The sequence below is a fragment of the Cicer arietinum genome, chromosome 4 (assembly GCF_000331145.2).
Source record: "Cicer arietinum cultivar CDC Frontier isolate Library 1 chromosome 4, Cicar.CDCFrontier_v2.0, whole genome shotgun sequence".
Classification (NCBI taxonomy): Eukaryota; Viridiplantae; Streptophyta; class Magnoliopsida; order Fabales; family Fabaceae; genus Cicer; species Cicer arietinum.
In genome coordinates this window covers 16743671-16761441 of record NC_021163.2, presented here as the reverse complement: position 1 = coordinate 16761441, position 17771 = coordinate 16743671, and the positions used below count along the sequence as shown (strand labels likewise).

The following is a 17771-nucleotide window of genomic DNA, read 5'->3' as shown; positions in this document are numbered from 1 at the left end:
AATATGTGATTATTATGTTTTTATATATTTTGTGGTAATTTATAGTTGTTATATTTTAATTATTAAAATATTATGATGTATTTATATGAAATTGATTAAAAAAAAAGTAAATAACAATCAAATCAAGTTTGTGATGAGAGTTATATTTTTATTATTGATTTTTTAATTATAAAGATATAGATAAAAATGAGTATGATGAGAATAAATAAATAAAAAATTCTAAAAGTGCAACATCATATTATTAAATGATGTGATAAAATTAATATTTTATTATATAAAAATATGATGCGTCAATTTAACATTTTAAAAGATATTATTAGTTTGAATGTTTTTTTTGAATTGAATTCGAAAATTAAAGTTGTGTATGAATTTATTCTATTCTAAAAAAATAATTAGTTTAATATTGCATGCTTATTAGGATGTGTGGGAAAAAAAGAAACTTAATTAAAAAAAAGAATGATGTGCGGAAGAAAAAACAAGAAAGGAGGTTGGCGAGAGAAAATCCAAATCCAAAATGAATAAAATAAGCATAGGTTAGTTCAGCAGTGAGTATAAATAACCCGTGAATACGGAACCGAAATAATAGGGTGTTTGTTGTTATAACATTGTTTACATTTCCATAAAAATACCGAATACCAATGCTTGTATACAAATATAAAAATTAAATAAACAGCTTTATTTTTCCTTCTTTTTCTAATTCCCTTAATTAACACTTAATTAGACTATATATCATAGATCTGATCTGATCACTGTCACATTCTTCTTCTCAGCATTTGAAATTACGTTGTTCGGGAAATGGGTGGTGATTCTCAGCAGAATTGGGTACTGATGGTTACGGCTCAGACACCTACCAACATTGCTGTAATCAAGTATTGGGGTAAGAGAGATGAAACCCTAATCTTACCTGTTAATGATAGCATTAGTGTTACTCTTGATCCCAATCATCTCTGTACAACCACCACCGTTGCTGTTAGTCCTTCCTTCCAACAAGATCGCATGTGGCTCAATGGCAAGGTTCATTTTCTTTCTTTTCTTATTTGAACTTTTTTTCTATTTAATTTTGACTAATTTATCTAATTACGCATGCTTATATTTTATTAACTTGTTATTTGTCTTTTAAAATTTATAATTCTTTATGAGCTATAGGGAATTAATTAACAGTTTTATGTACATTTGTTGGACTGGAAATTAATACAGTTTGACTTCATTGTTGTGAAGGAATTATGCATATGTTTACAGCTTTTATCTCTGTACCTATATATCTTATGTTTACTACAGTACTACTTACTTGCTTGTTTATTTTCACACTTTTGTAAATACCAGAAAAAATAAAATTGATAGTGTATTTTTTTTTCTCCCTTCTATACTTGTTTCTATGTTCTAGCTAAGAATAAATATATTTAAGTAAAAAAAAAGGCATAGAGGTGTTGTTTGGGTGTGCTGAGATGCTGTCATTCTTTTACTTTTTAATTTTAATTGGTGGAATTTGGTTTTGCTGGTTAGTGTAGGAGATTTCTCTTTCTGGGGGAAGATTCCAGAGCTGTTTAAGGGAGATACGCGCTCGCGCTTGTGAAGTTGAGGATAATAAAAAGGGTATTAAGATCACCAAGGAAGATTGGGGCAAATTTCACATACATATTGCTTCCTACAACAACTTCCCCACTGCAGCTGGACTGGCTTCATCAGCTGCTGGTTTTGCTTGTCTTGGTAATACATTTTTATACTAATTTCTTTAAGCTTTCTTTCATTCATTAGTTTTTATGAGTGTCAAAACAAATTGGAATTCGGTAGTGGTTATTGGCTAGTACTTTGCAGTCTTCCACCATTTCCCCAAATTGCAAAACCATTGGCAGTTTGCACATTCAATTCAATATTATACAAATCACCAGTTTACCATGCATTTGAGCTTAATGCAGGTTGCATTGCATGGGTGTTAATCCACCAAATCTGGTTTCAATTGATTAGCTTTAGCGGGTTTAATATCTAAATCAAACAGGTCACATATTAGTTTTAAAGTTGCATGTGACAAGAAATAGGTTTGAGGATCTAAGAATTGTTTGAAGTAGTCCCAATCCCATTATAGTGTATCAGCCATACTAAGATAAAGAACTATAGGAAAAAAATTAGAGGGAAGAGAACTATATTCAACTCTATAGTCTCATTATCGAAAATTCATGAAGGTGACTCTGACAATTTTCCCTATTAATATTTTGGTTATTCTAGAGCAAATATGGAAAGGACAGTGATAAATAAACTTTGACCAGGAAAACAAAATTGTTGGTAGTGATGATAGATTTCCTGTGGATATTGGATTCAGGTAGGGGTGTTCATGGTGCAAAAACCGAATTGCATTGCACTACATTAATGGTTTGGTTCAGTTATTGAAAACCACTTTTAAATCAAGTGTAGTGCAATTCTGAACCGGTTTAAAACTGGTTTATAAATATAAATTAGTTTAATATTTTGAACAAATTTTTAGTTAAAATCAATTTCAAAATAATTATTTGAAAAAAGAATCTTGAAATTCTTTTGATAAAAAACAATCAATTTTTTTTTGAGAAAAATAAATGTAAAAAGTTTTCCGATAATTTTTTTTTTCGAAAAAATAATTTTGAAATTCTTTTGGCAAAAACTTTTCGATTTTTTTTTCTAGAAAAATAGATATAAAAAAAGTTTCTATTTTTTTCTCAAAAATTTTGCAAGAAAAAAAAGATTTATTTTTTTTTCGAGAAAAATAAATTTCCAAAATTTTGTAAGAAAAAAAATCTTAGTTGAGGTTAAATTTTTTTTAAAATTGTTAAACTAATTTTTTAATTAAGTTTGGTTAACCGAATTGTTTTAAATATGTGGTTCAATTCATGAACCATTTAAATAGTTTGGTTTATTATGGTGCAGTGCAATTCAATTTATCAACATGGTCCAATTAACCATGTTTTTGCACACCCCTAGACTCAAGTAACAATTGGCCTGAATTGCATTGTATGCTAGCCATAATTTAGGGACTAAAGTATTGAGTTATCAATAAGTTGTCTATGAAGTAATATTGCTATTAATTATTCCACCATGTAGAACTTTTTCCCAGATAAACAGACTTATTCAGTGTTTCGTGTTTAATGTCTCATGGTTTGGATTCATAGAGGACATTATTCTTTATTCATTAATCTTTTGGTATATTGCTTCTAACTTTATATTCTTTAAGGTGTTATACACATATGTTCAATTTTTTTTCTTCTGTCTAATTGCAATTTCAACCTAATATCCATGCTTTCTTAGTTGCAATAGTATGATTCTTGGTTCTTATTAATTTTATATTATGCTTTATATTAGTCATCGTATGTCATAATGGCTTCTGTTTTCTGTTTTGCAGTTTATGCCCTTGGGAAGCTAATGAATGTCAAAGAAGACGAAAGCCAGCTATCTGCTATTGCAAGGTCTTTCTTTTCTTTATGGCTTTAAATTTGCAAGGTGTTATTGTTTGGACACTTGTATTGATTGTACGTAGCAATTATGAATATTGTCACGATATACAGGCAAGGATCAGGTAGTGCTTGCCGTAGCTTATTTGGGGGATTTGTGAAATGGATAATGGGAAAAGTAAGTTTTTTTAATTTATATTTTATGGGTATTATGTCATCTGAAAATCCATTTGTAATTTGTATTCTTTTGATATTTATAGGAGGAGAATGGAAGTGATAGTCTTGCAGTTCAACTTGCTGATGAAAAGCATTGGGATGATCTTGTTATTGTTATTGCTGTGGTATGTCATATTTTTAGTCTTCATTTAATTGAATGGATTAGTTTGCTGTTCCGTTTTAACTTTTAATATATTTCAGTAAAAATGGTATGGTGTGGTCATTTTTCAATGTAAAGCTCATAGCTTCTGATTTCTAGATTCCCATTTCTTTCTCTCAAGCACTTCTTCAGTCGGTTTAGTTTGTCTTATTATTCTCTAGTAGGCCAAGATATTTGTTCTATATGACCTAACTTTGAATTTGACTCTCTCACTAAACTGCTGTTTCAACACTGCATAACAGTTTTTAACTGCTTTACTATTTTTTGACGGCATTCAAATCATATCAATAGCTTACAATTTTCTCTTTTTAATATTCAAGTCGTCCACATACTTGTATATTATCTCATAATAAAAGAATGTAATTGGGAAATATTGTGGTAAAAGTCCATTATTTTGTTTCCTAATGTGTTAAATGTTGAAGAAAAGGATTGTCTCTCAATTTCTACTCTGTTGTGGTTGCCGCTTCTCGCTACCATCTTGCTTCTTATGCCTCAGACAATAAAAAGTTTATGCTTTAAGTTGTAGAAAGTGCTGATGTGCAAATGATATGATAGCTGTGCTAGATTTTCCACATTGAGTTTTTTATTTTCCTAAGCAGTGCCTTTTATCTTGTAAATGAGATGTTTCCATTTCACCTAAGCACTATGGATCTACACTATTGTATTAACTCATGTCATACTTTGCTCAATATTCCCATCTCATTATTTATTTCTAGGTTAGCTCTCGGCAAAAGGAAACAAGCAGCACCTCAGGAATGCGTGAGAGTGTTGAAACAAGTTTGCTTTTACAGCATAGAGCTAAGGTAATACATTCCCTTTGTACAATTTTTGCATCAACCATGTTGGATGAGGAGTTCTTTGTATTAAAGTAGAGACCTTCCTCAATAACTACTATAGAATATATATAGTCTCCCCCCTCCTCCCTCTTTTTTCCAAGAATCTTCTCATTATGCGGTTTTAAATATTAAAATCAAGGAGATATAGATATATATATATTTTTTGTTTTTTTTTTTAATTTCATACAAGACCTCTACTTTCAAGCATCTTACTCTTGTTAATGGTGGAATTTATTTTCCATTATTTCTCTCTCAAATTGTAAATGTGAATTTAAATACTGTTGTTAATTGGCAATAAATGAAAGTTGTGTTTTTCTGTCATTGTTATTATATAAACAACAATTATGTCATGGTAATTGACGTTTGATTACTTCTTATTCATGTCTTTTTCTCATTTGAACCACAATAGGAAGTAGTGCCAAAGAGAATACTGAAAATGGAAGAAGCCATCAGAAACCGTGATTTTGCATCTTTTTCACAACTCACCTGTACCGATAGCAATCAGTTTCATGCTGTCTGTCTGGATACGAGTCCCCCTATATTTTACATGAATGATACATCCCATAGGTAGGTTCTGATAATTGACAGTTATTTATGACTATTATGTTAGTTTTATAAGATCAAACAAGTGTGGCACATTTCTGTTCTAATTTATTATCAATTATTCTATTTCACTTCAGGATAATCAGCATTGTCGAAAAGTGGAACCGTTCAGAAGAAGCTCCCCAGGTTTGAATTACTTTCTTGGTCATATATTTCTCATGCAGAAAGGTTTATTCCTAGGGTCAAATTTTGTCTAATTTATGGTTAACAATAATTGAATATGCTAAAATAAAAAGAAATTTCCTTTGTTGTTTTATAATAACCAATTGATTTTTCAAAAAAGTTCTTACTAATTTATAATTCAAACGTTGAGCCAATATTTCGAGTCATCATGCTTCAATACATTAGTAGCAATTCCTTAGTTCCTTTCAGATATCAGGGTAACTCAATGAGCCACCTGATGTGAAGTACAGGCATCGAGCAATCTTCACTGACCGATTTAACCTAATATCTTTGTTCCTCTCATTTTATCAAGTATTTCATTAAACTTTTATTCCACAACTGGAGTTTCCTATGACCTTATGCCCTCTGTATATATGCATTAATGTCCGCATGAATAATGTGTATATACACAGCCTGTTTGGCTATACATATTTATTAGGCGGGCACATATAAACAAACTAACGTGTACAAATCCTTAGCTTTCCTGTTAAATATTAATGGCTAGTTTTGATGTGCAGGTAGCTTATACGTTTGATGCAGGGCCGAATGCAGTTCTAATTGCACGTAATAGAAAAGCTGCTACCCTTTTGATTCAGAGGCTGCTTTACTACTTCCCTCCAAATTCAGATGACCTAAACAGGTGCTTTTTAAGTTTTGGTAGCTGTGTGCATATTATTCTTAAGATTTTTGTCAATCTTTTGAGTTTCTTATTTACCTGCAATACTCTTCCCCCTCCAGTTACATTATTGGTGACAAGTCAATTGCAAAAGATGCTGGGATCAATGGAATACCAGACATAGAAACTTTGCCTCCACCTCCAGAAATTAAAGATAATATTCCATCACAAAAGTACAAGGGGGAAGTCAGTTACTTTATATGCACCAGACCAGGAAGGGGACCTGTTTTGCTTTCTGATGAAAGTCAAGCTCTTCTCAACAGTGAAAATGGGCTACCCAAATAAGGTTCATGGGAAATATTCCCATGGTTGATCTACTCTTCATCAGGATTAACCATAGGCTTTATCAGCCTGAAATATTTTTCTTAGAGGACCCTTTCAAGGAAGCCTGTGGTACCCATGGCATGATTATTTGTTCATTCCAAGTTCGCAGTTTGTGTTTTTCTTTTATATATCTGTAATTCTTATTTTCAAATCTAGTTAGTCTATTTTCTGTGAGAAAAATAAGTATTGTCCTTCACTGTAATGAATTAAGCACCTTTTATTTTGTTGAATAAGAGAAAATGAGAGTATATGGTGAAACCATGTGTCTAGACTACACATCAGAGTTGGTTTTATATAGACTCAAGGCAATAAATACAAAAATAAATATGAGAGATATTATCTCTATTTACATGATATGTAATAAAAATATAAAAATCATAGATATATTTTCAACACTCTCCCTCAAGCTAGTGCATATAAATCATATGCACCAAACTAGTTACATATATAACTGATTCGATGACCTCTCAGGGACTTAGTGAATATATCTATCAATTGATTATTGGAATTAACTAAGCTAGTGGTGATGTTGTCTGATTCAATCTTCTTCTTTACAAAGTGACAATTATTTCAATATATTTGGTCATCTCATGAAAAACCGGATTAGAGGCAATGTGCAATGCTGCTTGATTATCAAGATTAATGTCATTTGTGTTGCCTCTTCAAATTGAAGCTCTTTGAGTTACTGTTTCAACCAAATGAGCTCACAGGTCACTAATGACATAGTCTTGTATCCAGCTTCAACGCTAAATCTTGCAACTACACTTTGTTTCTTACTCTTCCAAGATATTAAGTTTCCTCCAACAAGTACACAATACCCAGAAGTGGATTGCCTATCAATGGGTGAGACTGCCCAATCGACATTTGAATAACCAACTATCTAGTATGTTCTCTGTTTTCATAAATTAGATCTTTTCCTGGAGCACCTTTAATTATTTCAAGATTTGTATTACATCATCCCATTGTTCTTGACAAGGAGAGTTTAAGAATTGCTTACCACACTGACTGCAAAAGAAATGTTTGGACGGGTGACTGTGAGGTAGTTTAATATACCAACCAATCTTCTGTATCTTCTTGAATCTGAAAATAGATCCATAGGAGTGTCAACCGACTTGACATTCAATAAACCTGTCTCTTCAAGAATATCCATGGCATATTTCCTTTGTGAAATTACTAATTCGTCCTTAGATTAGGCTACCTTAATACCAAAGAAGTAGCGGAACTTGCCAAGATCTTTGGTTTGAAACTGATGAGATAAATGTTGTTTCAACTGGAGTATGCTCTGCTGATCAATACCAGTTATGACAATATTATCTACATAGACAATCAAGTAAATGCACATTTGGATTGAGTGGCAATAGAAAAGAGAACGACCAATTTCACTTTGAATCATACCAAATTGTTGCACTGATGTGCTAAATCTGTCAAACCAAGCTCGAGAAGACTGTTTAAGACCATAAAGAAGCATCTGAAGTCGACAAACCATGGTAGAGGACTCCTCTTGAGCAACAAACTCAGGTGGTTGCTCCATATACACTTCTTCAAGGTTACCATGCAAAAAGCATTTTTAATGTCAAGTTGGTGCAGAGACCAATGTTTGATGGCTACAATAGAGAGGAGTAGTCTAACAGAGGCCATCTTAGCTACAGGGGAGAAAGTATCATTGTAATTGAGGCCAAAAATTTGAGACCCTTTTGCCACCAAACGAGCTTTAAAACGATCAATGTTATCATCAAGACCAACTTTACCGTATAAAGACAACAACATCCTACTAAAGACTTTTTAGATGGTAAAGGAACCAATTCCCAAGTACCACTACTTTGAAGTGCACACATCTCGTCAATCATTGCTTGTCTCCACTATGGGTGGGATAAAGCTTCACCTGAAGATTTAGGAATAGAAATAGAAGACAAAGAAGACAAACAAGTATAATGCAAAGGAGAAATACGATAGTAACTCAAACCAATGTAACGAGGGGATGAGTTACGAGTAAGACATATACCTTTACAAATAGCAATAGGAATATCAAGGGTCGAATCCGATAAAGGAGGAGGTGGCGACGAAGGAGCGTTTGGATTGACCTCGGTATCAAGAACAAGTGTAGAGACATGTATAATGGATGATGGTTGATGACGACGATATGTCTGAAGAGGTTGTACGATTGGAGGATCTACAAGAGGAGTCTCAAGTGGGACAACAGGAGGGGCCACCAGAGGTGTTTCAGGTGGGACATACGTAATAAGTTCTAGTGGTAAAAGAGAAGGTGAAACAGACTCTGGTAGGTCCACATGAATAGTTGCAGACAAAGGGTCAGGAAGCGACTCATAGTATGTAGCAAACTCAAAAAATGTGACATCAACCGATATGAGATATCGTCGAAGAGTAGGAGAACAACAACAATAACCTTTTTGGGACCGATGATAATCAAGAAAGACACATTTTAGTGATCGAGCTGAAGTTTGTCAAGACTAGGAGTGAGATTGTGGATAAAACATGTAGACATGAAGACACGAGGAGGAAGTGAGTGAAGAGGGGTACGAGGGAAGAGGATCGAGTGAGGGACTTTGTTATCAAGAATAGACGAATGCAATTTATAAGATAATGCGCCGTTAGAACAACATTGCCCCAAAAGCGAGATGGTACATTACCATGAAGAAGGAGAGTACGAGTGGTTTCAATAATATGCCGATTTTTGCGTTCGGCTACTCCATTTTGTTAAGGTGTATGAGCACAAGATGTTTGATGAAGAATGTCGTTAGATGTCATAAAATTTTGAAATTGATGGGACAAATATTCACGGGCATTATACTGCCCAAAGTGCGAATGGATATACCAAATTAAGATTTAATTTTCTTATAAAATTGTTCAAAAATAGAAAACCATTCATACCTATTTTTCATTAAAAATAACCACGTACAACGGAAAAAATCATCGATAAAGGTAACAAAATATCTAGACTCAAGAGTGAAAATAGTACGAAAAGGACCTCAAACATTTGTGTGAACTAAAGCAAACAGGGACGAAGCTCATTTATTAGCTCAATAAGGGAAATGACTACGAGTGTGTTTTCCTAACTGACACAACTAACAATTTAAGCTAGATAATTTGATTAGATTAGGTACTAACTATTATAGTTTGGGAAAACTCGGATGATCTAACTGAGCATGTATAGTAAGAGGGGAATATGTGGTAGGGCATGTCGTTGATGAGTTTGAGAGATAATAAAGGCCATTAGACTCACATCCGACACCACTTTGTTGTCCTAATATTTGATCTTGAAAAGTAACATTTCAATTAGTAAATGTGACAACACAATCATGAGAATGAGTTAATCAACTGATAAAAATTAAATTAAATGGACATCCAGGCACATAAAGGACAAATGTAACTAACAAAGTAGGGAGGATTTGGACAGTGTCAATCCATTGAGACTGTGTTTGGGAACCATTGGCTAAGACTATCCTTGGTAAATAACCAAAAGTTGTGAGATATTGTCGAATTTGATCAGATGCACCACAATCGAGAATCCATGGACTATGAGAAGGTAAGATGCAAACAGGTGAATTACCACTTTGTGAGGCCGAAACAACGGAACTCGAGTTCTGACAATACTCTACCCACCGAAGAAAATTTTAATAAGTAGTCATAATCAATAAGCAATTACCTAAAACCAGCAACGAGCAGTGACAAAAGAATTTTTTTTTGTTTTTTTTTGCGATGAACAGTACCACACGCGATGAACAGTACTGCGTCTGATTTGCTGAAAAATAAACGAAAAGCGACAACGAAGGGGTAAACTAGAATTGGGACATGGTTTACCGAAAAAAAATCTCATCAAAGGGCAGCGGATCCCGGGGTAATCATGGTATAGGGTCGTCTCTCTTAATAGGCTCTAGATACCATGTTGAATAAGAGAAAATGAGAGAAATATGGTGAAACGTGTGTCTGAACTACACAATGGAGTCGGTTTTATATAGACTAAAGACAATAAATACAAAATTAAATATGAGATATTATCCTTATTTACACGATATGTAATAAATATAAAGATTATAAATATATTTTCAACAAATTTAATTCTTTCCTTTTTATGTATTTTGATTTAGAGTTCTTTTCACTTGCATAGTACTTGGCATGTCCATTTACCTTGTGGAGTGATCCCTATATATAACATTTTGTTCAAACCTACAGATAAGTAACGCCGCAGCCAATAGTTTTTTTGCAACGCTTCTGATAATTCTCGCTTAGTTCTGCATAACAGAAAAATTGTCCACATTCCACTGTATTACTCCTCTAACAAGCAGCACTGCATTGCAACGCTTGCATGGATAGATACACTTGCATGTAGCCTAATATAGTTGACCCATGGAATCAATACTAAAGTTTCAGTAGATGTGATACTACACTGTAGTTCTTTAAGTTCTGCAAAGGAACTATTTACCATAAACTAGATGGCATTAAGCTGAAGGAGGTATGTTCTTCTGAACCCCCCAACAGGAATACGAAGAACATCAGCATCCCTTCTGGTATGGTGAGGATTATTATTTAAAAAACTTTTATTTGCATGGAACTGTATCGGTTTCAACTGTGCATTTTAAAATTAGTAGTATTATCAAGTAAACATTGTTCGAAGTTAGTTGCCATCAATGATTATGACAGTTTAATGCTTTTTGGTCTAAATGATTTAGAGGATTTGTGAATATTGAAATCAACAGCTAATGTGTTGAAGCAATTTTGATTGATATAGTAATATTAATAAAGGTTCTCAGTAAAAAGAGGAAGAAAAGTGTCATTGCTACAGAGATTTCTCATCAATCAATGGCAATCAGTAAAAGTAACATAATTTGCATGGTCCACAACACCGTAAGTCATGCCTTGATCAAACACTTTAAAGAAGGCCCTTCTCTTCTAAATTACAAAACTTCTTCACAACCATCACTATGCTCTCACTTTAGCCTTCTTCAATGGCAAAACCAAACCTTCATTTGCTATCATTTTTCTTCTTATTCTTCTTCCTCAGCACCTTACTAGGCTTGTTCCAATGCACATTATCACTGATCAATCCAGGGTATGTGCCCAACTGGCTTTCTTCTGAAGAAGCTGAAGATGTCAACATGGTGCAAACTTATAGTGATTCATGGAAGAAATGTGACTTATCAGTTGGAAAATGGGTTTTTGATGAATCTTACCCTCTTTACGATTCCAACTGTCCTTATCTCACCACTGCAGTTACTTGTCAAAAGAATGGACGGCCAGATTCAGATTATGAGAAATGGAAGTGGAAGCCATCTGGTTGCTCCATCCCAAGGTGATGATGAAGCATTTTTCACATTGTTACCCTTTTGTTTTCTTATGTATGCTTTTGTATTGCATCGTCAATATCTTATTGCTTGTTTCCTAGCTAGTACTTTTTGGGTAAACAAGGTATTCTCTGTGCGTAATTTTAGAGACTAATCTATCGAGATAACTAAAATCATTTTAAGGGATTGACCTCTCTTAACATATGTTTTTCTAGCTACGAATCGAACCCTCGACCAAATGGTTAAGAGGCTCAAACACCTACAACTTGTGCTGATAGCTAGTATGAAAATGTACTTATTGGAAAATAGTCTTATTGTTTAAGATAATGCACACGTCTGAAGACAAAACAATTAGTTATACTTATTTTAGTAGGAGTTAGGTAGAAAATATACATTAGATTAAGATACCTAAATTTTTTTTATTAAAAAATGTATTTATTAAATAATAAACAATTTGAGACAAACGAATATTAATACTGTTGATAATTTTGACTTGTTGATGACATGTTCAGGTTTGATGCACTGAAGTTTCTTGGTAAAATGAGGGGAAAGAGAATAATGTTGGTGGGTGATTCTATAATGAGAAACCAATGGGAATCCCTTGTATGTTTAGTTCAGGGAGTTATTCCAACTGACAAGAAGAGGGTGACATATAATGGTCCTTTAATGTCCTTCAATGCTATGGTAGGACATTAATCAATCTAAATCTCCACAATTTTTTAATTCTAAAAATGATTTACTTACTTACATGTTCACTTATAGGATTTTGAGACATCAATTGAGTTCTTTTGGGCACCACTATTAGTGGAGCTGAAGAAAGGGTCTAATAATAAGAGAATTCTACATTTGGATTTGATTGAAGAGAATGCAATGTATTGGAAAGGAGTTGATATTCTTGTGTTTGATTCAGCTCATTGGTGGACTCACTCTGGTCAAACAAGCTCGTAAGAAAGCTTTCTCATTCTCTAGTTTTCCACTTCAATTGAATGTAGTATCATTTATTTTCTTCCATAATTTAATTATCAGCAAATGATGTCATTTGATCATCTTAAAAGTTCCACATTTGATTTATTAGATATGACTTGGAAAAGTATTTATATGTAGAGAGATCTTTTACTTTAAAAATGTGTTAGACTCGAAAAAAATTCTAAGATGGTATAGACTCTATCCAAGATTTGTTCGGCCACCGGTTATCAGACAACCTGAAAACGTGTTTATAAGTGTAGGCATCCTTTACCTTACCTGCGGTTTTTGTGATTAATTTCAGGTGGGATTATTACATGGAGGGAAATAGTATCATCACAAACATGAATCCAATGGTTGCTTACGAGAAAGGACTCAGTACATGGGCAAGATGGGTGGATCTAAATTTGGACCCTCGAAAAACCCGAGTCGTTTTTAGAAGCATGTCACCTAGACATAACAGGTACTATCAATTTTTATTGCTTAATCGAAACATACTAAAATTGTCGTCGTTTTATTGTTGCTTTACTTAGTGTCTCTAGTTTCTTTCATTTCAGTTTAAGTATGTTTTTAGTTTATGTAATATACCTAATTCTCTTTCTTTTATTCTCTATAACATATTTAAGCCTTTCCTTTTTACGCAGACAAAATGGTTGGAAATGTTACAATCAAAGACAGCCTATACAATTTTTCAGCCACTTACATGTTCCTGAACCACTCGTTGTGCTAAAAGGAGTGGTGAAGAGAATGAGATTTCCAGTATATCTACAAGATATTACAACAATGACAGCTTTTAGAAGAGATGGACATCCTTCAGTGTATAGTAAGGCAATAAGTGAAGAAGAAAGACAGAAACAAGGTACTGGAATTTCCTCTGATTGCAGCCATTGGTGCCTTCCTGGTGTGCCTGATATTTGGAATGAGATGTTGAATGCATGGCTTTAACTATGACTGAAAAATGGAATGGATTTTATGGAGAAAAATGTAAGAACATGGTTGTTTTGATTTTTAATTATCTGAGTTTATTTTTATTATCTAGAGTCTTTTATTTATGGTTACTCCTGCAAGAACATGGTTGTTTAAGGTGTCTTTTTTGTTATTAATGTTATATGATCAATAACACTATGCTTGCATTTGTCATTTTGATTTCCACAAGAAAAAAGCTTTTCTTTCCTTAGTAGCCAAACAATAACCTTAAAAACAAGTAGCATGGATTCATCAAAGCCACCTCGGACACCTGCTAGGCTTCTAATATTGTTATGGAACTAAATAGCAACTAACATTTCAATTGAAGGTGTGGTGTGTTCATATTCGACATATGTTAGTGTCTGACATTGATACGACACCGCCACATGTAGTTATATTCAATTACTTTCAGATCTTAAATTACTATTGATGTATATGTGTCACTATTAATGTCGTGTTCGGTGTCCATGTTAATATTAGTGTCGTGTTATGTATAATGTTAGTGATTCATAGGATAAACATTTTTGTTCGGTTGAAATTAGAAAAAGGAAAGAAACTAGATTTACGTAGTTTGAGAAAACGTTTTCTATTTCTTTTGGTTTTTTAATTTAGCTTTTTTAATTATAAAATGTCTCCTATTTTCATTCTATTTTTCTTTTCAAAGATTTGTATATGAGACAATGAAATAACATTTGTTTTTTAAATGCAATGAAAGGGATACAAACTTGAACTATAATATTACACAAGAAAAACACAATGTCCTCATTTAGGCTATATAATCATGGCCCATGGCTTGTTTGGTTCACCAATAAAAACTTTATACATAGACAAGCATGGAAAAGTAAAATGCTGGTCAAGTGATTGCAACAACCAAACAAGGGCATGAGAGTCATTTGAAAAGGAGCATTTGGAGCAGTTTCAACCTCTTGAAAACGATGCCTTAGGATAAAAGCACACCCTGGCAGAAACTAATTAAGCTTAGCAGAATGGGAAAGTAAATATAAAGACACTCATGTCAAATATATCTCCTCCAACCACTCCTTTGATTTTCAAGCTTTTGTGCCAAACGTGTATAATTATTGACTTTGATCATTTGATGACTTATAAAATATGAACACAAAAAAAAAAAGCAAATATTATTGACTTTAATAACTATAAAATATGAACACAAAATTCCAGAAGCTTGGAAACAAACTCCAACACTTTACTACTTGTCGCTTAAAAAATAACACTTCAACTCAAATTTCTAATCTTTTTAACTCAGTTATTATAAATAAAATACAGTTCCTGAAGGAATGAATTAATAAAACAATTAACTACAAATCAATCTAATAATTTTCCACTGTGATGATGTATTTTTCAACTATAGTCACAAGAATGTTATTATACAAAAAGTATATCATATAAAAATTTCTACCATAAACATAAAAATTGCATTTTTTAGCTTGGAGAAAACCTCTTCTTTAACTTAGAAAGCTCCTTAGAAGTGAATCCAAAAGCCTTTTCCAAAAGCTCATCTTTAATCTCAGATCCAAAAACAACATTTGGAATTTTCATCAAACCAGGATTTTGACTATCAAAGCTCCCCAAAATAGTAGCAGGAACATCTCCAACATTCATTTGAAAATGCACAAGTCCTCTTGGAAAAACCATAACCTCTCCTTTCTCCAAAACTTTAGCAAAAATCTTGTTTTTAGTATCAACAAATCCTGAATAAATTTTTCCCTCAAGAACAAAAGCAACCTCTGTTGCTCTTGGATGAAAGTGTGGAACATTGACACCACCAACATCAAAATCTGCTCTAACAAAAGACATTCCAAGTGTGTTTAAACCTGGAAAAATATTTGAATTCACTCCCATTGAAGCAAAACCAGTTTCTTTGAAATTTCCTGGAACTTTTATACCAGAGAAGGTGAAATCTTCAACCGTTGCTGTTGATGAGTTTTTGCAGGTGAAACTGTTGTCTGTTGATTTGGCTATGCAGAAATCCATAACTGGATCTGGATCAGAACAAAATGCAGAAATGGTGAAAAGCATAATAACTAAAAGGATAATCACTTTATTGATCATTGTTCTTGAAACTTAACTATTTGTTGTAGTATCAATATAGATGTTATTGGAAAGAGGTGTGTACGGTTGTTTCGGATGAATGAGTTTGTTGAGTCAAAAGACTATATGCTTCACAAATTGTTCCATCAATTATTGAGTACCATATTTATAGGGATATTTTTTGAGTTTAATGAAGATGTGTGGTTGGTGTAAAACAACCTCAAATGAGAACGCTTGATATTTTCACATGTTCTGACTTTATAACTGCAATTTTAAAATAACTATAGAATATAAAAAATTTATTGAATGTTTGTGTAAAATTAAGTTATATTAAAGTGCATATTCAATTTTCTATATTTTTGAAGATAATCATTTTATCTGACAACTTTTTTGTTGATACACTAAAAATCCTCTGTACACAACTATAAAGGGGCATTAGTTCGTTAGAAGCAATAAATGACAGCATCCACCAACTCATTATTTGCTTTATTTATTCATTGCATTGACTTGTAAGCAAAAGAATTGGTCATAGTGAGGACGGCAGCTGAGTTGTTTCCACTGATCCTGTTATTGCTTAAAGAACACTAATCTAAAGAAGGGTGAAGATTCATTCTATTAGACAAAATAAAACTCTTCTATGCTCCAAACAACTTGGTATAGCATTGCATCATAATATCTCTTAACTAACATTTGGTATAGCATTGGATTATAACATCCCTTGTGTCACATGTGTTGGGACCCAACAACATGTACTACTCATTTTCTATTTGGTGAGATTTAACTTAATAATAAAAGTATGTTAAAAAGATGTGATGTGATGTGTTGTGTCACATGAAGCAATGCTAAAATGACAATACATGCTTCCGCTAAGTTTTGCATGCATCTCCATGGGACTTAGGTAAAAGTTATAACCCATTAAGGTAAATGTTTGTAAGAAAAAGCTTTGGGATGTTTTTTAAGTGAAAGTTTTGTATGTTTGATTTTGTGGTGATTAAAATTGATTTTGAATGAATTGATTTTTGATTAAAATTGAGTTGAATGTAAAGTGATTTATGTTTGAAAATATTCATACAAAATTGAGTTTAATGATAAATTTCAGTGTAAAAATCACGTTTTGACTCAAAAGTTATAAATTATAACTTCAAATTAGAATCAATTCTTGAAGCAAAATCAATTTTATTCGACAACATCCAAATATGTCAAATATGCACTAAGACCCAAACATTGCGCAGGTAAACATATAATTTTATAACTTTCTTAAATATTTTCTAATATTATACATACAATTTAACAACAATTTATGGAAAGTCTCATGATTTCTTTCTTAGCAAAAGTGTCACTATGAGTTGAAGAATACATATGTTTATAAATTACCTTTAAAATCATTTTTTAAGTAATGTGATACTACTTTGGTATATCGAAACAAGTTCTATATAATACAAAAAATACTTAGAAAATATGTTTGAGATAACTTTTTTTTTTCTAGTATTGAAACAATTTATGATATTTAAAAAAAAGTTAAAAATATATTTTTGTATATAACCATACAAAACAAATTTAATATTTCAGGGAACATATAAATTTTCTTTTAATTCCATATCAACAATGATATAATACGAAGAAACAGAAAAATGCATGATAAACAATATAAATTAAATTTAAAGAACTATATACTTTAATAATAAATTATTGGTCTAATTCTAAATTATATTTCTCTATTTGATTTAAATATTATTTTGAGTTATCTAATAAGTGACGTGAGATAAAATTATATATTTTATAGATCTCACTAAAAATGAGCTATCTATTATCTATTATCTTCTATTATAATAATTAAAATCGAACCTCCAAAATTCTTTATCTATGCCACATCCTCTAATATTTGAAAACTCTAAAAAATTATGATGTAGCACATTTCAAATTCATCTTATATTCTATTATGTTTTATTTCTTCAATATATAATGCAAACCTTTTCATTTGTCCAAGTACAATTATTTCATACATTATATAATTTCAGTTTTAATTTATCACTCAATGAATCATCAATACACTTAAACAGCTATAATTACTCATCAAAACTTTCATTTCAATAACTCATA

At 32.2% G+C, this 17771-nt stretch overlaps 3 protein-coding genes across 3 annotated transcripts; 2 read left to right on the top strand and 1 right to left on the bottom strand.

The window, feature by feature from the left end:
• Positions 1-581: 581 nt before the first annotated feature.
• LOC101491864 (diphosphomevalonate decarboxylase MVD2, peroxisomal) lies at positions 582-6651 on the top strand. Its single transcript, XM_004497102.4, has 10 exons — positions 582-1014; positions 1509-1707; positions 3368-3431; positions 3531-3594; positions 3677-3757; positions 4509-4595; positions 5038-5195; positions 5309-5357; positions 5912-6033; positions 6132-6651. The coding sequence occupies exons 1-10, from the start codon at positions 796-798 to the stop codon at positions 6352-6354; spliced, it is 1266 nt and encodes a 421-aa protein (XP_004497159.1). The 5' UTR covers positions 582-795; the 3' UTR covers positions 6355-6651.
• Positions 6652-11306: 4655 nt separating this feature from the next.
• LOC101492200 (protein trichome birefringence-like 36) lies at positions 11307-13796 on the top strand. The gene is made up of 5 exons (XM_012714787.3): positions 11307-11701; positions 12206-12377; positions 12456-12637; positions 12961-13119; positions 13301-13796. Exons 1-5 carry the CDS (start codon positions 11358-11360, stop codon positions 13599-13601), a joined length of 1158 nt encoding a protein of 385 aa, XP_012570241.1. The 5' UTR covers positions 11307-11357; the 3' UTR covers positions 13602-13796.
• Positions 13797-14854: 1058 nt separating this feature from the next.
• LOC101492536 (germin-like protein subfamily 3 member 2) lies at positions 14855-15899 on the bottom strand. Its single transcript, XM_004497103.4, has one exon. The coding sequence runs from the start codon at positions 15690-15692 to the stop codon at positions 15063-15065; it is 630 nt and encodes a 209-aa protein (XP_004497160.1). The 5' UTR covers positions 15693-15899; the 3' UTR covers positions 14855-15062.
• Between the last annotated feature and the right edge of the window lie 1872 nt (positions 15900-17771).